Genomic DNA, 22,208 nt, shown 5'->3' with positions numbered 1-22,208 from the left:
GTATTCGCAATATTTCTGCGCCCTGTGACAGCACACTTTGAATGAAGGTATATCCATTTTTAGACCTTTTATTTTTCACCGTGTGACATTTCCTCTGTTAATGGGATTACACCGCATTTTAACGAACGTTGTATAAAAGCTCTGTTAGACACCTATATTTACCCTGTATTTGCATGGTTTTTGTTATCTTCCTCCGAAGATTTCAAGTGTGATGTATAAATTAAGGTTTATTTGTTTGTTTGTTGTGTCTTTTTACTTTAATTTCTTGACTGAGCTCTGCACAAGCAGACCATCCATAAAATACTGTGGTAATACATGGTAGTCTGATATGCCATTGTATTGAATGATTGTCATAAATATGCACCATGACATTTACATTGTACTCAAAGGTACTTCAAAGAATACAATGGAAGTACTATGGTGCCATGTCCAGAAAACAACAACAACAACAACATGTTATTGCCATGGTACTTTTTTGTTTGTGTACACTTATTGCTTAAAGGGATAGTTCACCCAAAAATGAAAATTCTCTCATCATTTACTCACCCTCATGCCATCCCAGATGGTTATGACTTTCTTTCTTCTGCTGAACATAAATTAAGATTTTTAGAAGAATATTTCAGCTCTGTAGGTCCATATAATGCAAGTGAATGGTGACCAGAACTTTGAAGCTCCAGAAAGTACATAAATGCAGCATAAAAGTAATCCATGTTAGACGTTTCACAATCTGTGGGCATTTTCAAAGCTGGATGGGTGAATTTTCATTTTTGGGTGAGCTATCTCTTTAATGCAGACATGCCAGACACTGCTGACCCCGTTGAATGTTTGCAAAATATTTTGTTTTGCTTTCATTGTTTATTTTTGTTAATATTTTACATTATTTCAATGTGCATTCCATGTTTGACTCTTTTCAAACGTTTTGTTGTCTATTTCAGGACATGTGGAAGCCAGTGCATGTGCCATCACCAAGAATCTGGATCAGAGATCTACACCGAGCATGGAGCAGGGGTTCAGGCTCTGTTCTCAATCAGCTCAACCTCCTGCCTTAACTAACACACAGTCATCACATCATCCCAGGACTCAAGCAAAGAAAGCCAAATGCAGAAGAGAGAGTCAGAAGGCCATACTCAGTAGTGTGCATTATGCTGTGTTAAGTACAAAGGCTAATTTGATTTGGATCTATAAATATAATTAAGGCCTTATTTATTTGACCCCTGCAGGATGTTAATGATGTCAGACTGAACTGGTCAGAAAAAGAGAAAATAACATACACAGCTCCCCTTGTACATGGAGAGAAGAAAGGTAGCAAAATGTAGTATTTTTTTTTTCTCTTTCTCATCCTGTTAAGTCTTGTGTTACTGTCCTTTTATGCACTGGAATAGTTACTTCGCTTATTATTTCTGCAGCTATGATAGATGCCTAATGCTTCTTCTGTCTGTTACCTCTATAAACGACCTCTGCAAATGTTTTTTAAACTTCCTCTCTTGTTCAGACACCTCTCTGCCCTTCCTTCAGTCCTACAGCCCAGAATATGTGGAGTTCGGCTGGTATCAATGGTGGGAGAAACAGGGATTCTTCAGTCCTGAGCAGCATGTAAGGGAGCAATTACAGCAAAATACTAAACAAATCTTCACATACACATACTGTATAATGGACGATTTACAGGCACACTAAACAGTCTTCGATGTAATGCATTCTATGTGCCCACAAATTATATTTTTGGTTAATTATAATGTGAAGACCTACTCAAGGAAAACTCAGGGAGGTATTTGATTGTATTTTTAACATTATTTTAGTTTTATCTATCTGATGAAGAACATTTTGCTCAAAATTCCACTTAAAAGTACCATTTTGATGAGATTAAATAAAAAAAACATAATAGATTTATTAAATTTAATAGAGTTTTCGACACTTTGTGCTTCATTGTTAGTTTGGTTGAGCACCTGTATTATGCATACAGCAAGCTTTTCTTTGTTCATTTTCCTCAAGAGTAAACTGCCCCATGCAGTAGACAATTATTTTGCCTTATGTATGCCTCCACCAAATGTGACCGGCACTTTGCACCTTGGACATGCACTGACAGTGGCTACAGAAGATGCTTTGGCTTGCTGGTAATATTTTAATGACTTTTTGCAAAAACAGCAGCTGTGTTACAGTTTTGGCAGCAAAAAGAATGTGCTTTTCAAATGTAGGGTTAAAGGGATAGTTCACCCAGAAATGCATTTATTCACCCTCATGCCATCCCAGATGCGTATGACTTTCTTTCTTCTGCAGAACACAAATGAAGATTTTTAGATGTTTGTTTCAGCTCTGTGGGTCCATACAATGCAAGTGAATGGTGACCAAAACTTTGAAGGTCCAAAAAGCATATAAAGGCAGCATAAAAGTAATCCATACTTCAGTGGTTTAATCCATGTCTTCAGAAACCATATGATAGGTGTGGTTGAGAAATAGATCAATATTTAATAAGTCCTTTTTTACTATAAAGTCTCCTCCCTGCCCAGTAGGTGGCGATATGCAGGAAGAATTTTAATCGCCAAAAACAAAAGAAGAAAAATGTGAAAGTGAAGATTTATAGTTAAAAAGGGCTTAAATATTGATCTGCTTCTCACCCACATCTATCATATCACTTCTGAAGACATGGATTAAACCACTGGAGTTGTGTGGATTATTTTTATGCTGCCTTTATATGCTTTTTGGATCTTCAAAGTTCTGGTCACCTTTCACTTGCATTGTATAGACCTACAGAGATTTGAGAATTTTCATTTTTGGTTGAACTATCACTTTAAGAGTGCAGAAACACTTTTATTATCACATGGCTTTTAAACAACCAATGAGTCTTGGCTTAATATTACATACAGTGGGGTCCAAAAGTTGAATATAGCATATAAAACAAATGTAATACAAAGAAAGGTTGTGACTTAAAATGAAGAGGAAATATTTAGTATTCACTATCCTAACTAAATCAAGTGGAAGCAAATTTGTGAAATTTATCATTTTAACTTAAAAGGTCAGAATTCCTTGTTTTCTTACAAGATGCTCAATGGTGCTGTGACGATGAGGAGGGCGTGGCCAGGCAGAGAGGATTCACGCCTGGCGCTGAGTTGCCCGATCAGCGGGAGAGAGATAAACAGAGGAGCTGGGGATACCAGAGAGAGAGTATCTCATGCAGCAGTGTTTTGTGTGTGCGCTTTTGTTATGCTTTAGTTAATTGTTTTATGTAGAATTAAAGTCTTTTTGATTGTTAATCCAGTTCCTGCTTCCTCCTTTCCCGAAGAACAAGAGGCTTGTCTGCCACAGGTGCATTCTCAAATCACATATAATTTTGTCATAAGAGTCACTGCCAGCTCCAATAATGGATATATTTCTAATATAATTTGCAATTAAATATTTTGTATTAAATTATAAAAGAATGCAAAATAGAAGCACCTTCGCTAGTCTTCTCAGATCTTTGGAGCCCACTGTATATAAAGGATGTACTGTATATAAATGGTCGCTGAGACCAAGATGATCAGACAATGTCCTCTCGATTTATAACTGGTCAGGCGATGAATGCAGGGCTATAGAGGGCTGTGGGTTCCAGGCTGTGACCACGCAGGGATTGCAGCACAGGTATTCCATCTCTGCTTATCTGTTAAATGAGAAAAAAGTATGCTGCTTTTGATGTATTGCAACTGTTCAGAATGCTCTCTGATGTTTGTGTCCGGTAGTCAGTGGATGAGAGGAAGCTGTTAAGGGAGCAGGGGAGGAGCAGACAGGACTACAGAGAAGAGTTCCTCAAAGAGGTCTGGAAATGGAAAGTCTGGATCTCTAATTTTTCTTAATTTTCACTTTGCACTGTTTAAGCGTCTGTATACTAATGCAAGGCACTGTACAGGGGGGCCACTATGTTTGATTGCTCATATCTTAAAAATGCATAAAAGCATTTGCACTATTTTCGGCGTACTTCTATGACTTTTTGTAAACAACAAAATTACATCACTGTGATGTCCTCATGAGCAACAACTTGCTACAAATAAATAAATGAGTAAATCAAATCAAATCAAATCAAATCACTTTATTGTCACACAGCCATATACACAGGTGCAATGGTGTGTGAAATTCTTGGGTGCAGTTCCGATCAACATAGCAGTCGTGACAGTGATGAGACATATACCAATTTACAATAACATCAGATTAACACAACACAATTTAAACATCTGTTATACACATAATTACACTCAACAATATACAAATAATAACATACACTGTTCAGTATACAATACGCACTATATAGATACACATTATTCAATAAAAATAAAAAAGTATATATAGTATATATAGAATGTACAGTAGGTCGTATTGTACTCTATTGACATTCATAGTAAATCGACATTCAGAGTAAATTGTTTAGCAATGGCAGCAAACTTAGGTGCTTCACTTTCGCCATGCGGCCCTGATTTTTGGGCCAAACAATTTACATATTTATTTATTTGTTGCAAGTTTTTGCTCACAATGACATCATTTTGTTGTTTACAAAAAATAGTAGAATTATGCCAAAAATAGTGCAAACGCCTTTATGCGTTGTTGTTTTTTTTTTCTCCCCAATTTGGAATGCCCAATTCCCAGTGCGCTCTAAGTCCTCGTGGTGGCGTAGTGACTCGCCTCAATCCGGGCGGCAGAGGACGAATCTCAGTTGTCTCCGCATCTGAGACCATCAATCCGCACATCTTATCATGTGGCTTGTTGAGCGTGTTGAGGGCATCCTCACAGAGAGCGAGAACCACACATTATAGGGACCACGAGGAGGTTACCCCATGTGACTCTACCCTTCCTAGCAACCAGGCCAATATGTACTAAAAATGCAGTTCATGCTCATTATCTCAAGACATTGTTTTTCCTCTTGTTTCTAAGGTGTGTGATGTATTTTTTATAGACGGTGAGATTGCTGTGTCAACCACACACCCAGAGACGATGCTGGGAGATGTGGCCATTGCTGTGATATGATATTGTGATATTACATGTGATATGACTTAAAATATATTTAAATACATTTTAACCTACAGTCTTAATGTTGATAAAAACGTGCCAACAACCCATATATTCAATTTAGATTGACTTTTTACTATATATTTATAATGTTTTTTTTAATCAGGCTCTTCATAGCAAACAGTGCAGGCATCCATTCACAGATCGGTTACCACTTAATGTCACTGAATGTATGGTGGATATGGAATTAGGCACAGGTATTTAATTCACATAATTGTCTTGAGACAAAAAGTGCTTGAATTTATTTGAATTAATTTGGAATAACTGGAATTTCCTTTATTGCTTAATGATTCATGTGTGTACAATTTTTCCCTAATTTTTATCCTTCTAACAAATGAGTGTTTAACTGACACCAGCTCACGAACACACTGACTTCATGCTCTCTCAAAGACATTCACTCCCACGCCTCACTGTGATTGGTGGAGACAGAACCATGACATCACTGTGTGGCCAGTGGCTAGAGGTACAGAGATGTATTATATTATATTATTAGAACCTTCAATTTTAAAGGAGCATAACAGTGCCCACCCACATTTTCAACCATCTTAGTTCTGGAAGTATTTTTCCCATTCATCTTTTCCATAGGGATATCATAAATCCTTCATTAAAGATTTCTAAGTCATGAACCAAACCAACCAGAGTCTGAGGTGAATCACAACATTACAAATTTTGATTTGAAGCAAAAAAATATTTGAAAATCGGACAAAAAAACAAAGATACAAGACTGTGAACCTAATGTCTTTCATGTGGGAATGAACTATAATCCCATGAAGCATTGCGAATGAGGTAATTGTATGAAAAATTAGAAAAATACAATTATAAAACAATATATTTTAAGTTAATTGCAAATTCTAAGTCTTTTTTCTGAGTGTAGTATATTCGCAATGCGTCATGGGAGTGGATGGTTTTTGCAGAGCTCTTTTGCCGCACCTTGTTTATCGTGATTCTCTGGCGGAACTCTCTTCAGGATTATGGGTAGTGTCGTTTTTTGTCGTGAATTCTGCTAGTACACATGATTTTTTTTAAATTAAGCTAAAATATTGTGGACAAATGGCTTCAACAGAAATAGAAACCATTGGTTAACTACCTCTGAGCTCACCGTAGGTCTGTCTTTAAAGGCTTATAAGTTATTATTTGTAATTTGTTTTGGATTTTTTCCCCCTTTTTCACCCAATTTGGAATGCCCAATTCCCAATGTGCTTTTAAGTCCTCGTGGTCACGTAGTGATTCGCCTCAATCCAGGTGGCGGAGGACGAATCCCAGCTGCCTCTGCATCTGAGACCATCAACCCACGCATCTTATCACATGGCTTGTTGAGCGCGTTGCCACGGAGACATAGCGCGTGTGCAGGCTTCACGCCATCCACCGTGGCATCCACGCTCAACTCACCACGCGCCCCACCGAGAACGAACCACATTATAGCGACCACAAGGAGGTTACCCCATGTGACTCTACCCTCCCTAGCAACTGGGCCAATTTGGTTGCTTAGGAGACCTGGCTGGAGTCACTCAGCACACCCTGGGATTCGAACTAGCGAACTAGCAAACTCCAGGGGTGGTAGCCAGCGTCTTTTTCCACTGAGCTACCCAGGCGAAAATGAACGGGATTTTTACTTACGGAACCCGTCTGTAGCACCTCAGATATCCTTGTGTTTAGAGTAATGCGTATTTGGATATTCAGCACAAGTTCACATAGCAAGCTTGAAGAGGAACTTTCTATTCCTCAGGGAGCAAAGTGGTTTAATGCCAGGGAACGAGTGATTAGCACACTGTTAGAGAGAAAGCTGTTCAGAGAAAAGAGGGATCACCCCATGTCATTACCTATCTGCAGGCAAACTATGGTGAACTGAAGCATAAGCTGAGCAAATCTTTCCTCCCCTCTCATTCGAGAAAACCTTATTGGCTGCAAAATTATCTGGATATATTTCTCCACATTTTTGTTTACTTTCTGATAATTTCCTTAAAACTTTCTTGTCAGTTTTTGACTGAACAAAAAGCAGCGTCATCTGACCTTGTGTCCTGTCTTTACCTCCTTCCTCCCACACAGCCGTTCTGGAGATGTTACTGAACCTTTGCTGAAGAAACAGTGGTTTGTACGCTGTCAAGAAATGGCAAAAAAAAAGCAGTTCAAGTGAGTGACTAAACTTAAATGTGCATTGTTTTAGAAATACATTTTGAAGATGCCATAAACCACACTAGTTGCACATGAAAAAGTCTCTGACTTTGTTTTAGGAGCCAGGAGCATTCAAAAACCCAAATTGGAAGTCATCAGTAGTGGTTCACTTTGATTTAGGATGTCTGCTTTTGACTGGACATGTCTTAAAAAGATAGCACTAATGGCACAAGACATGATTCAATGGCAAAAGATGCGTCCCTTTGAGGCATATGTATGTTGACCAACAATTAAAAATGTTGCAGATGGAATGTGAGAACACTTTTTGTTCGAAAGGCCCCTTACTCATAATTACAGTACGTTGCCACCTATACATTTCAGCATATACAGTTTGGCAGTGAAAATGGCATAATCATGGCTTTGTTTATATAGCATTGTTGACATTGAACAATGGGTCCAAGGCTCTTGGGTCATTAACTGTCCCTGTCAGTACTCCCTAGAGCAAGTGTAAATTTGTTAGACATTGAGTTATCAAGGGCTTAACTGGAAATCACATTCTATAATAGAGTAACAAAGCTTTTTGTTGGTGCATTAACTGAAAAGTCATACATTGTGTATGTGTACAATGTATAATATGTTGTAAGCTTTATTGACTTCTCTTAATTACTCTTTTTAGGAAGTGTAAGATGAGGATCTACAGAAACTTACTCACTATTATACAAAAATGTGGAAGAACTGGCTGTCCAACATCATGTTAGCCTTATAATTGCCAACACCTTTCATACCTCATAATGTGTAACTGTAGTCCACCAGCACTATACTGCTTGCCCTTTTCTTCTAATGCTTGTACAGTCTTTATTACACATCTCTCAGGAAAACTTGATTCTGATTTGTCAATCACAGAATTCTGCAGTCAAATTTTTTTGTTTAATGAATAATAATAGGCTGACTGTACATTATCACTTACTTATGTCATGTAAAATTTCCCCTTGCATTGATTGGTGTATTTCCTTATAACTTTGGTGGGTTCATCAGAGACCAGCTTATCGAGTGACATTGCAGAACTCTAATGACATAGAAGAGGCTGTTATTAAAACTACATCTATATCCAAAAGTTTGGCATACCTTAGTATGGACAGTATTTTGATGGGCCTGATCACATTAAGAATTAAGAATTGAGGTTTTAACAATTACATGAGCAGTGGGTTTGGGGCAGATGTGCTGCAGAGGCTCAAGAACGTGCTGCTGTGAAGTTTGGAGTGAATCCTGATAACTTCACTATCTCACAGGGTTACTATCACACACTTCACATGATTCACACTTCAGTTTCTATGGTTACAACATTGTAAACCTTTAGGCAATGATTCAATTGTGAAATATTTTTTTCACACAGCAGACAATTTATCTATTGATCTGGTCACTCTTTTCCCTATAATCCATCCATCCATCTCTAACTACCCTCCATCCATCCATCCATCTATCTCTCTGTCTGTCTATCTATCTATCTATCTATCTATCTGTCTTCATCCATGCATCCATCCATCCATCGCTTACTACTATCCACCTATCCATCCATCATCCATCTCTAACTACCATCCATCCATCCATTTATCCATCATCCATCTCTTACCACCATCCATCCATCTATCTATCTCTAACTACTATCCATCCATCTATCTATCTCTAACTACTATCTATCCATCCATCATCCATCAATAACTACCATCCATCCATCTATCGCTAACTAATATCCATCCATCCATCCATCTCTAACTACTATCCATCCATCCATCCATCCATCCATCCATTCATGAGCATAAACAATTGCAATAGATTGATTTAGGATGTGATGGAGTAACTTTACCTTGTGAAAGTGTGTGATTGTGTATTTATCCACTTGAGGCTTGCCGTAGAACGCGTAGGTTTATATGCAGCTTTCAGTGAATAAAGAAATTAATTTCCGTAAAAACAGACAGTTGTGCCTCTGCTTTCTGATTTCATTATTAATTTTGGTGTAGGAGAATAAAGGTAAAATTCTTGGTGACAGAATCACTATGGATTACTATCAGCATTTGTGATGATGCGCAGCTGAGTGGAATTGCGAATAAAAATGTTGAGATCAGCTTGATGTCAGTTCTTCAGTAAAAGAAGAAGCTCATCTGTCACTTGAAGAGAACACAAGAGCCCGCCCCCGCCCCTGGCTACAGAACGATTTTTTCAAACAACTTTGGTGTGCTTTTCCAGGTGCTGGAACCATTAACTCAGCTGGAACCATTAACTCAGAGTCACAACGGTCAAGGGATTAACGACCTCCCGCTGAACAGACGCTAATGCCCAGTCTTACCAACTGGCCAGCGATTATGTAAATTAAGCCTCCACCTGAAAATCACTGGAAAAATCAGCTACTGTGATGCTGGTTTAATGTGTGCTTATTGTCAAGACAATTTAATCTCCTTGTACTACCTGGTCTGATCTTTACAGAGACTTCAAGAGAAAATCAGAGAAGGAAACTTCGATACGAGAGAGAGTGTTGTTGCCATGGAAGCACAGCTCAGATTCTCCCATAGAGCGCAAAAGTCAGGTTCCGAAAGTAAAAATTAATTTTCAGACCTGACAAGAGCTCTGAGGGTGTTACACAAGACAGTTTCAGCTTGTTTAAAAGCTTAATTTCTAGTAAAGAACTACACTACCTATAATTCTAAAGAGAGATCCTCCAATCAGAGAAGTTGACATAAACATGGAAACGAAAAGTGCACCAAAAGAGCTCAGAAGTGACCACCCACTCTCATGAAGCATTGCTAATGGTATTACCAAGTCCTACAATCTCAAACTACGTATATATTTTTATATACATTTTACTTTTAATCAATGACTATAAATCCATAGAGTACCATCATTTTTAATTTCATTATGTCATTCTCAGTGCTTAATGGGATGCTTCACATAGTTCAGGTCCTCATGAAAGATGTTAAGAACTCAGGCTTGTACTTTTTTTTTTTTTTTTTTTCATAAACATTTTTGTTTGAAATGAAAGTTTTTAATGTTGTAATTAATCTTAGAGCTGGTCGGTTTTGCTTCATGACTTTTTCTAACTACTATCCATCCATCCACCCATTTATCTGTAACTACTATCCATTCATATAGATATATCTCTTATTACTATCCATCCATCCATCCATCCATCCATCTCTATCTACTATCCATCCATCCATCCCTCTATCTCTAACTACGATCCATCCATTCATCCATCTCTATCTACTATCCATCCATCTCTAACTACCATTCATCCTTCGATCTATCTATCTCTTACTATTTTAAATCCATCTATCTCTATCTACTATCATCCATCCATCTCTATCTAATATCCATCCATCCATCCATCCATCCATCTCTATCTACTATCCATCCATCCATCCATCCATCTGTATCTACTATCCATCCATCCATCTCTATCTACTATCCATCCATCTCTAACTACATCCATCCATTCATTCATTCATCTCTATCTACTATCCATCTATCCATCCATCCATCCATCCATCCATCCATCTATCTATCTCTAACTACCATCCATCCTTCAATCTATCTCTTACTACTATCCATCCATCCATTCATCCATCTCTATCTACTATTCATCCATCCATCTCTATCTACAATTCATCCATCCATCCATCCATCCATCTCTATCTACTATCCATCCATTCATCCATCTCTGTCTACTATCCATCCACCCGCCCATCCATCCATCTATCTCTTAACTACCATCCACCCTTTGATCTATCTGTCTCTAACTACTATCCATCCTTCCATCCATCCATCTTTATCTAATATCTATCAATCCATCTATATCTACTATCCATCCATCCATCCATCCATCTCTATCTACTATCCATCCATACATTCATCCATCCATCCATGTCAATCTACTATCCATCCATCCATCCATCCATCCATCCATCCATCCATCTATCTCTAACTACCATCCATCCATTCATCCATCTCTGTCTACTATCCATCCATCCATCCATCTCTAACTACCATCCATCCTTCAATCTATCTATCTATCTATCTCTTACTACTATCCATTCATCCATCTCTATCTATTATCCATCCATCCATCCATCCATCTCTATCTACTATCCATCCATCCTTTCATCTCTATCTACTATCCATCCATCCATCTCTATCTTCTATCCAACCATCCATCCATCCATCTCTATCAACAATCCATCCATCATCCATCTATCTCTAACTACCATCCATCCATTCATCCATCTCTATCTACTATCCATCCATCCATCCATCCATCCATCCATCTCTATCTATTATCCATCCATCCATCCATCCATCTCTATCTACTATCCATCCATCCTTTCATCTCTATCTACTATCCATCCATCCATCTCTATCTTCTATCCAACCATCCATCCATCCATCTCTATCAACAATCCATCCATCCATCCATCTATCTCTAACTACCATCCATCCTTTCATCCATCTCTATCTACTATCCATCCATCCATCCATCTCTAAATACATCCATCCATCTATATATCTCTTATTACTATCCATCCATCCATCATCCATCCATCTCTATCTACTTAAAAAAAAAGATTGCTCAAAGTTCCACTTTTAGGGTCAATTTATAATGGGAATGGTTCAAGTCTAAGTCTTAATTTTTTTAGGGGGTACCTAGGTAATTATAGTGTGCATGCAGACCAGATAGGAACCTGAAATTTTCACAGATATCAGTCCTCTATAGTAGCATTCTACTGTAATAATTTTGAGTTTGAGATTCCACTGGTTACAGAGCTAGGGCTAGAAGAAATCTGGGGAAAAGCCTAGTTTATTCATGCATTTTGAGAAATGAACAGATGTAATGTAAGCATAACAAATAATAAAAATGAACAGTGTTTTTCAATAATCATGTTTATGATTGGCATACAATAGCTTTTGCTTGTCAATGAGGTCTAAAATGTTACTACTTTTGATATTGGCAACAGTGAAGCATGATCTATCACAGGCTTCTTCAAAAAGTTCATAAACAAAAGCGTTTCGTTTTAAGTAACCTTAATGAACTGTATGTGGATTTTAAAAATCAGCACACAGAGTTAAAGATAGGGAGATCAAAATTCTGTGAATTGAGGCCAAAATGGTGTGTGCTGGCAAGAGCATCTGGAACTCACACTGTCTGTGTCTGCACACAGCATCAGAACATCAAGCTGGTGGTTGAGTCAGCAAAGCTAAAAGTGGACTACAAGGACCTGCTGGACCAGTGTCCAGGTATAGAGGCCTTACTGCAGATGCTTGAAGAGTCAGACAAAGATGACACACTTCCTGATAACATCACCTTTAAGCAGTTGGTTATGACTGACAGAGCAGATATGATCACTGTCGTTCTCCCTAGGGATGAATTCTCTGTTTCTCTGGCAGAGAAACACCATATGTTAAAGATACACCATTGGTTGAGGATATCAGTGTGGAAAACATGATGTTTTTGTAAAATTCTTCCACCCACCTGGACCAAGGACATCATTCAAAATGTCAAAGTGTGGGTTCCCATGAACAATGTTCTCAGAAAACTGACACCTGCCTAACTGACTACTGTCACCAAATGCTCCCACAACATTTCAGAGAGACTGAGAGAGGAAATCTCACAGCTTCTACTAAAACATGTACATGTAAACATGTAAAATACTGTTCATTTTTATTATTTGTTATGCTTATATTACATCTGTTCATTTCTCCAAATACATGTAATACATTCTGTAGGCTTTCCCCAGATTTCTACTAGCCCTAGCTCTGTAACCAGTGGAATCTCAAACTCAAAATGTTTACAGCAGAATGCTACTATAGAGGACTTACATCTGTGAAAATTACAGGTTCCTATTTAGTGCCCCACCAGAGATATTCAACCTGAAAGTGAGGGGAATTTAAAAAAAATTGCACTTTCTCGCCCCCATAAAAAAAAAAAAAAAAAAAAAAAAAAAAAAAAAAAAGAGAGAGAGGTCTCAAACCTGAAATGTTCTGCATGCACACTATACTTACCTAGGTACCCCCTAAAAAAAATAATACTGAGACTAAAACCCTTCCAATTCCTAAAAGAGGAACTTTGAGCAATCTTGAGCATTACATTAGGACTTAAGTTCTAAGTCTAAGGAACAAGAATGTGCAAAATGTTTATATATGTACATGTACCTTGTAATGTGCTCTAGAGATCAGTTTTTTTTCCAAGGAGCTAGATTTTAGCATTTGTTCCCACTTCCCAACAGCAAGCTTACCTCCTTTTCTATGTGTCCTTGCTGCAGAAGAAAGATTTCCCTAAAGGTATTCCAGAGTGTGGGACTGACGCTTTGAGATTTGCCTTCTGCTCTTACAAAGCCCAGGGTGAGTTGCCATTACAAACTTCTACAATCAAACCTTAAAGCTGATGTGTGTAATCTCACTGATGTTAAAATACTTTCTCGTATCCCAGTAAACCATTCTTAGGTTTGGCAACTAGTGGCACAGAAATTGCACACTTAAGCTTGAAGATCTACTGATGTGTTGTACCAACCCTGCTGTGATGTGACCTTTCGTCCATCTGTCTTTGTGTCAGGCGAGGACATCAGCCTGTCCATGTCTCATGTGCTGAACTGTAGACATTTCTGTAATAAGATGTGGCAGATAGTGCACTTCACTCTCGCTGTGTTGGAGGATGCCAGTTTACCCACATCATTAGCCGAGGTACAGCAGACACTATCCAGAAGAACTATTCATTACATCAACAAAATGTCTCTTTACTAGTGTTCATAATTCTGCAGATAATATTATAGACCACAATAGTGGTCGACTGATTGATTGGCTGGTTAATTTGTCGATGTTTAGCAGTTTAAGACTATTGCCATTGGCCAATAACCGTATCAGAGGGCACATGTTGTTTGAAATATTTTTGAGGGAATTTTAAGTAAATATTGTGGAAAATAAAAAAATTTTCAGAGGTTTGTGGACGTCACATTTGCCAACATTAAATCATGTATTAAGTCAAGTTTATGTCATGTAATGTAGTTAAACTACATGAAATAGTACTTTTGAAAAATATTTGAATACTGTATAAGGGTGGGTTGCCACCTCATATTGGCATCATGTTGAGAACATGTTACCATACATGTCTTACAAATTTAATAAAAACAAAACTTCAAAACTTCAGACTTACCTCAAACAACATTGTCCAGAGAACGTCAACTTGTTATGTTGTGCAGAGGTTGTTTAGAACAGTCAGCGAATCATATTGATGAGTGAAAAATATAACATGAAAATTTTTACATATTATAGAATTACTTTGTGCACTTTTAATTCTTTCACTGTATGTTTTTCCCCCATTCATCCCTCTCTCTATCTGTCTGTCAGATGTATCCTCTCTCCAGCATGGACAGGTGGATCTGCTCAAGACTCTACAGCACCATTCAGCAGTGTGAGCAGGGTTTTGAGAACTACGAGCTCCACACAGTCACAGTCACTCTTTCTGGGTCCACAGTCTGTGTGATGTCTACCTGGTAAGTTTGAGCTGAACAGTGTTGGCAATGCTGTGGACACCGTACCAGCACTTACACAAGCATATATGGGCTGCCCTGTGAACGTGCAGAATGATTGAAAGGCAAAAAGTCTTCTGATTGGCTAAACAAACAATCTGACCGCGGCCCACAGAATTATCTTTGTAAATTCCATAAATTCCACTCATAGAGATGGTGCTGCAGGTTTGAAGTGTTTTAACACTTTTTCCACCACACCTTACAAACTGGATTACTGAGAAACATTTTTGGTGCCTCATGGGTATTTAACATACCCAAAGTATTCCCACACTGTGGACTTCAGCCAATTTGGTAGGGGAAATAAAGGTTCAGGCTCCAAAATGTATGTGCGCTGCGTTTGCAACACGCATGTGTCGCCTTTAAATTGAGTGACAGTTGAATGTAAAAGAGGAAGTCGTAATTTAGAGATTTTTTTTTTATCATGTCAAGTTTATAAGATGCTGTGTTAATGTTACCGATTGTCTTAAATTAACTGATTTGGATTTTAGAAAAGTCCAGAAAAAAAACTGACTTTATATTCATGCAATATCGTGAATGAGAAAATGTCAACGGTATGAAACCATCTGTTTTAAAACCAAGGTATATCGTGAAACCGTATCATTCCTTCTGCCAATCCAGCAGTAGAATCATAAGATATTATACTGATTGATCTGTGAATGAGAAACTCGTGTGATTCTTCAGTTAGGGCCAGTTTTGACTTTTAAGAATCATGAAAATTAAATGTTTCTATGTTCAAACATTTATCACATATCCAATATATATATATAAATTAGTCCTGTCAATTGATTAATTTTTTTATCATGATTAATCACATACGTTTTCGTAGTTAATCGCAGATTTTAAAAGTGCTGAAATTTGACTCTATATATACTTCTATTCCTGTCAAAATCCATTTATTTCCTTCTTAGGAAAGAAAACAATATGTAACAATATGATGCTTTATTAACATTTTCCAAAAAAAGCCTTTCAGTATAAAGATAGAAATGCTATAAAATAGCACCAATTTTAAGTAACATTAAACATTTCCCACAGTCTAAGTTGGAGGTTGACTAATTGAAAGAATTAGTCTCCACATAGGTTGTATATTCATTGCAATGGACATTAAATCTCTTAAATGTGCACTCAGTAACTTTTGTCTTTGTGTCATCTTGAACTTACACTGACATCTAGTGACTTGGATGCAGCATCATTTAAAATCAGTAGTTTTCAGTTTCAGATGCCATTGTAGAAATGTAGTATTCACAGTCAGCCATGATTACTTTAATCAATGATTGAAGGTGTCAAATAACAGGACGGATACTGAGATTAAGTGAGTAGTATTCGGCTGGTCATGTGATTCTTACATGGCAGCCCCCATGTGTGGACCCTCTCCATGTAGAATAAAACAGCTTTTATAAGGTTACCGATATGACAGGAGTCTTCATTTTAATGTGAGTGCTCATGATTTCCTACATATATTGCAAAATTACAATTCATGTCTTTAGGAGTCAAACTTTTTTAATGAGGAAAAAATTACTGAGTGCACCTTTAAGAAAAATATATCTTATTTTTATCTTTCGATTTGGGGCTGAAATATGACCCAGACATTTTATAATGAGATGCACCCTTTATTTATTTATTGAAAATATATCAATCTTTCACCTATTACTGCTTCACGACGGTTGCTAAGGCATTTGTTGCTAGGGAAATGGCGAAGTGGAGGGAAGCGCGAGGGAGGTGGGTCTTACTTAATGAGTTAATCCGGAAGTGGAGCATCGCTTTGAATGTACTGTACACATAGAGAGAGCGGCGGCATCAAATGAAAACCTCCATCAATGCTTTAACTACAAATACAGCCGTCAGAATAAGCGTCCCAACCCGCAGACTGCTTAAATCACTGCAGACGTGCACGTATATTACACAGAGAGAGGGACAGAGCACAGAGAGAGAGAGGGCAATGGGCGACAGCTGCAGGAATGGAGAGAGCGGAATATTGACAGCAGCGCCGAGTGAAGGGGACCGATGATGATGATGACGAAGAGTCAAAAGTGAAGCTCTCATACAGCCAATCTGGATCTCCTCGGTCACGACCAGCTCGCTGTTTAACCTCACCCTGTCCAGAGATGATGAAAGGTGAGAGTGAGTGGGGTTAGCAGTCGTGGTTTGCGGTCTGCTTCTGTGTATGTGTTAGCCACTGTTATATTCTCAGCCACTCTGATTAGCCCAGTGTGAATGCACAATTATTTATATTAGCTAACAGAACAAATATGTGGCAAGTCTTTCTTCCTCGGGATGATTCAGGGTCTTCTCTTTAGATCTAGCTTTGGTCAGACAGTGTGCAGTGAATGATGATCTCGTACTGTTGAAATCAGAGCAGTTGAACGCATAGCAGACCTCTAACATCATCATGTCCAGTCCAGTGCTGTGTGTTTTTGGGAAAGTATGAACCTTCTGCCAGTAATCCAGGCTCCTCTCGTGTTGTTGTGATGACAAAGTTCAGCTGGTGGGACTTGGAAACACACTAGCCCTAGCTTTTGCAAGTTAAACCATGTTGCCACGTCATTTAACACAAACTTACACACTACTTTAGGCAAACAGCTGGGATTGGTTGTGGTCATATCTTGTAAGAAAGCAACGTTTTAAAGTTAAAAACATCTTAATTATCGATTTCTTACTCCAACCTATTGGTTTGCTTCAGAAGACATTAATTGAGCGACTGGAGTCGTGGGAATTACTTTTATGCTGCCTAAATATGACTTTTGGGCCGTCAAACAGCCAGCAGTCTAATGGCACCCATTCGCTTTCATTGTACGGACAAAAATAACTGAAATGTGCTTATAAAAAATCTTCACTTCAGTTCTGCTGAAGAGGGAAAGACTTGCACATCTGGGATTGCTTAAAGGTAAGTAAATCATGAGAGAATTTTCATTTGTGGGTGAACTATTCCTTTAAGTACACTGAATTATTTTTATTATTTTTTTTGTTTGTTTGTTTAACTTAATTCAGCTGTGGACATTGGTTCCACGCAATGAAAATTTGTTTTATTGATATGCAATTAAAGTGTAAGCTCAACTCAAATACTTAGTGTAGCAAAAAACCTAAATGGCTGGAGTTAATCTAACTTAAATTTGATCTGTTTAAACAACTCTATTGAACCTTGCCGCTTGTTGCTAGCCCGGTTTCAGCAACACATTGATGCAACAAATATTTTTCACATAGTACAAACACAATTGGATTAAGTGAACAGAGATGGATTGTACACAATGAAATTAAGTTGAGACCAAATGCTAAAGAATTGTGTTGCATTAGCTCATTTTAATAATGAGTGAATTGAGCAAGCAGTAAAAATCACATCGAGTGAACACCATCCGTCTGAATATATCTGAACATTTGATAGCAATGTGATCATATCACTTTATGATGACTGTGCTGAATATCACTTGGACTTTACGCAATATAATTATGTTTTCATCTCAAACATAAATGTATTAAGTTGATTTCAAGTGTAGTGGTTTAGTATTTTCAATAGAGCTGTTTTCCCTATTTTTAGTGTATTAGCCCACCAATAATAATTATAATTGGAGTTAACCTATAATAAAACAAAAATATAATTATTTAAAATACAATAATTATAAGATATAATTATTACATAATAAAATAAATATATTATAACTATATAATACATGATTTTTATTCTAATTATATGTTGTTGGATGAAATACTCCATAAAACCCCCCCAAAAAAACTAAGTTGGTATTAATAAAATTATTGTTACTACTGTAAAACCATAATCAACTAATATGGGATTTCATTCAAACAGTGTTAGAAGTTTTCAGAAAAAATTTCTGCCATTTTATGTATTTTATTTTAAATTTTTTGATGCTAGTGGTAGCTAATATCAAGTTCCCACTGTGTTATTACAGTAGTAATAACTGGTACTTTGCTGCACTCACTAATAGGGGTAGGCGATATGACCAAAATCTTATATCACGATATGAGTAATTTTATGTCATGACAACAAAATATATCACAATATAGTAAAAGTTTTCTGGAAAATCAATAAAAATAGGTTTATATATCAAATAACCATATTGTAATGCCTATTTTTGGAAGTCCAGTCAGTGAATTAAATACTTTATAAATTAAAACTACTTCCTATTTATTCTGAAGAAGACAAACAATGTCAAAGTAAGTAAATAAATAAAAATCAACTTGTTTTCAAAAAATCAACCTTACCAAAATGCTTAATGTAACAATATGTCACATTTCAGTTTAAAATGTTGTTGACCAATATTATTATTATTATTATTATTATTATTATTATTATAAACTTTGCTCAAGAAACTTCTTGCTAAATAAATAAATGACAGAATTATTGCGGAGTTCATATTTTCTTAATATATTCACATATTCTCCTCCTCCACGTGACGCGTCACCTTACCAACGAGCTTACATCATCCCTTTCATGAGCGCACGTCACAGAGATGTACGGAAGCGAACATTTGTAGTTAAAAAGTATATAAGTATTGTTTTGTTTCAAAAAAATAATCAATCGTTTGTGTTCAGAAGAACTTTATTTGTCGACTGGAGTCATGTGGATTATTTTGATGCACCCTAAATATGCATTTTGGACCGTCAAAAAATGGAGTACATTCAATTGCATTATTTAAAGGAGGAGGCCTGAAATGAAATCCTAAAAATCTTAAATTCTGTTTTGTTGAAGAAAGAAACTCAGATACATCTTGGATGGCCTGTGGTTGAGTAAATTATCAGCAAATTTTTATTTTTGGGTGAACTATTCCTTTAAGGGTTTTCCTGGGTCAGTTATGATTTAGTGCGTAGGGGTGGACAAAATGACCAAAATCCTATATCACGATATGAGTAATTTTATATCTCGTTAGTGACATATATCACAATATATTTTTCTTAAAAATCAGTAACATTTTATTATATATTAAGCAATGTCGCAATGTGTAATTTTGAGTAATCCAGTCAGTGAATTAAATACTTTATAAATGAAAACTTCATCTTATATACTTTTCTCTTTATTTTGAACTTGACAAACATAGTCAAAGTAAAAAAAATAAATGCCACATTTCAATCGGATGATGTGCACCAATTTTCTTCTTATTTTTATTTTTATGATTATTATTTGATTATTATTGTTGTTGTTGTTGTTGTTACTATTATTGTTATAACTTTCCTCAAGAAACTTAACATCATCTCAAAGCAATGCAAAAAGCAAAATAACATATAAACAAAAATCCATAAATAAAACACTTAATTACAGGCTTATTTGTGTTTTTAGTCATCTCTATAAAGAAAATCTAAAATATCTGAAGAAAAATATGGCTTGTTTGTTTCCTGATATCAAACATCATTCAAACTGAATTTTAGAAAGGGTTTTGATGTGTATTTTAAAAACCTACTTGACATCGAGAGAAGCCAGAATGAGTAACGGGTGTGATCTGCACTTTTTCTGTCACAGGAGCACAAATTAAGGGAAATGAATGACTTCAATACTTGTGTGCACTTGCGTGTTTCAGACTGCGTGCACACAAAACACAGCTGTGCGTGTTTGGATGGGAGGCATGATTGAGGTGCGGGATGAATGTCACTGAATTTGCTTTGACGTTGGCTCAAGCGAAATGTCATGCCGCAGAAGCGGATTCAGTGTCATTTTTTCTCACATTCTAGACAAGCTTTTCATCTAAAAAATTATGATTCAGCTGTCAGTGAAAAACTGCGTTTCATTATTTCTATCAGTCTCACGTGAAGCCCTGACCACTGTTATATACGCACACATGGATATAATGACATGTACAAACTTCGCAAATTGCTGTTTTCTGCTCTGTATCGCGTTTTCTAAAGCCAAACCAATTCCACACCATGGAGGATGCACTTTTTCCTTCATAATCTCCTCTCATCTTCTCATTCAAATGTATTTGAGGAACGAGCAGTCCCTCCGCCTTCCTCCATTTATCCGACAGAGTGTGTAATGTGTACGGGTTATGTGCTCTACATATTTCACGTGTGGCAATTTTGCTTTACCGTGATAGAGACGATAATCCAAAATGTATACCGGTTGGCAAATTTCTACTGGTTTATCATGTTTACCGGTATATCGCCTACCCCTAGTAGTGCGAGTGATCCCGCTCTGAGCTCTCCTGTCTCTGGAGCACAAATATCGGAAAGCCTGCTGGACTCACACACACTTAGGAGCTCCAGAGACAGCGCACGCCACAGTCATGTGAAATATTGAGAAGAATATTTAGCACTTTTAAAGCGCCAAGCGCACAATGAAGGTCATTAAATTTGCTTGGGCAGCTGCAGAAAAATGTTAAATTCTAGAAAATCACTTTCCATGTTTCTTCAATTCTCTCAGTCTCACGTGAAGCCCTGCCCACTGATAGATAAGCCCACGCTGTGCACATGAATATTTACATATCACGATATGGCGAAATCTCTATCGGTTGACACTTGATATCGTCGCCACAATATATATCGTCATATCACCCAGCCCTACCCTCTAAGCACTTTATTAGGATCATCTGTACACCTACATATTCATGCAATTATCTAATCAGCCAATTGTGTGGCAGAAGTACAATGCATAAAATCATGCAGATACAGGTCAGGAGCTTCAGTTAATGTTCACATCAACCATCAGAATGGGGAATAAATGTGATATCAGTGATTTCGACTGTGTCATGATTAGTGGTGCCAGACGGGCTGGTATGAGTATTTCTGTAACTGCTGATCTTCTGGGATTTTCACACACAACAGTCTCTAGAATTTACTCTGAATGGTGCCAAAAACAAAAAACATCCAGTGAACGGCAGTTCTGCAGATGGAAACACCTTGTTGATGAGAGAGGTCAACAGAGAATGGCCAGACTGGTTCGAGCTGACAGAAAGGCTACGGTAACTCAGATCATCACTGTGTGCAATTGTAGTGAGCAGAATAGCGTCTCAGAATGTAATAAAGTGCTCAGTGAGTGTATATTGGCAGAAACTAAGGTTACCATGGTGAATTTTGTAAGGCAAAACATTACTGAGCATTTCTACATTTGTTGAAGATTGTAAAACAACTGACCTTCCATCTTTATGAGAGATTATAGGAACTTTTCATGGTGTCACATGTTTGAATGTGAGTGAAGGAAGGTGTTACAAGTACTGTTTCAAGTGTTAACTGGCAGTGTTGGCTCTTTGATGGGTACAGTACTGCCCGCCCCTTTCCTCTGGTTTCTCCTCCCCTCCTCTGTCTGCCTCAAACTCTCTCGCTCATCTGGTTCTTGCTGACCAGCTCCCTGTGAATAGTTGGGGTAGAGACGTGGAAAAGTAGACTGCACTTTAAGGTAATACTTAACAGTACCTCTTGTTCTTCCTTATTGTTCCACACCTTCATTACCAAACAAACCAGAGTTTTAGCAACTTTTGGGCATCTTGCTTTGCTTAGTGTTTGATCTATTCTTGGAACTTTTGCTTTTTTTAACATTATTCTTTTCCTTGTTGCTCA

General features: G+C 37.3%; 1 protein-coding gene and 1 pseudogene across 2 annotated transcripts in view; both read left to right on the top strand.

The window, feature by feature from the left end:
* The first annotated feature begins 133 nt into the window (after window positions 1-133).
* On the top strand, window positions 134-16,716 carry LOC127424790 (valine--tRNA ligase, mitochondrial-like; annotated as a pseudogene).
* mgat1b (alpha-1,3-mannosyl-glycoprotein 2-beta-N-acetylglucosaminyltransferase b) overlaps window positions 16,458-22,208 on the top strand; it is an 18,929-nt gene continuing 13,178 nt past the window's right edge. Inside the window, exon 1 of one of the 2 annotated variants that reach the window (XM_051671488.1) lies at window positions 16,458-16,823. In XM_051671488.1, the coding sequence (XP_051527448.1) occupies window positions 16,814-16,823 (10 nt within the window). In that variant the 5' untranslated portion in view covers window positions 16,458-16,813. Of the gene's footprint in view, window positions 16,824-21,976; window positions 22,048-22,208 lie in introns of those variants that run through there. The other variant, XM_051671490.1, reaches the window with a different exon arrangement.

The sequence above is a fragment of the Myxocyprinus asiaticus genome, chromosome 34, assembly GCF_019703515.2.
Source record: "Myxocyprinus asiaticus isolate MX2 ecotype Aquarium Trade chromosome 34, UBuf_Myxa_2, whole genome shotgun sequence".
Classification (NCBI taxonomy): Eukaryota; Metazoa; Chordata; class Actinopteri; order Cypriniformes; family Catostomidae; genus Myxocyprinus; species Myxocyprinus asiaticus.
The sequence above is the reverse complement of the archived record's forward strand: the minus strand, read 5'-3'. Positions and strand labels throughout refer to the sequence as shown.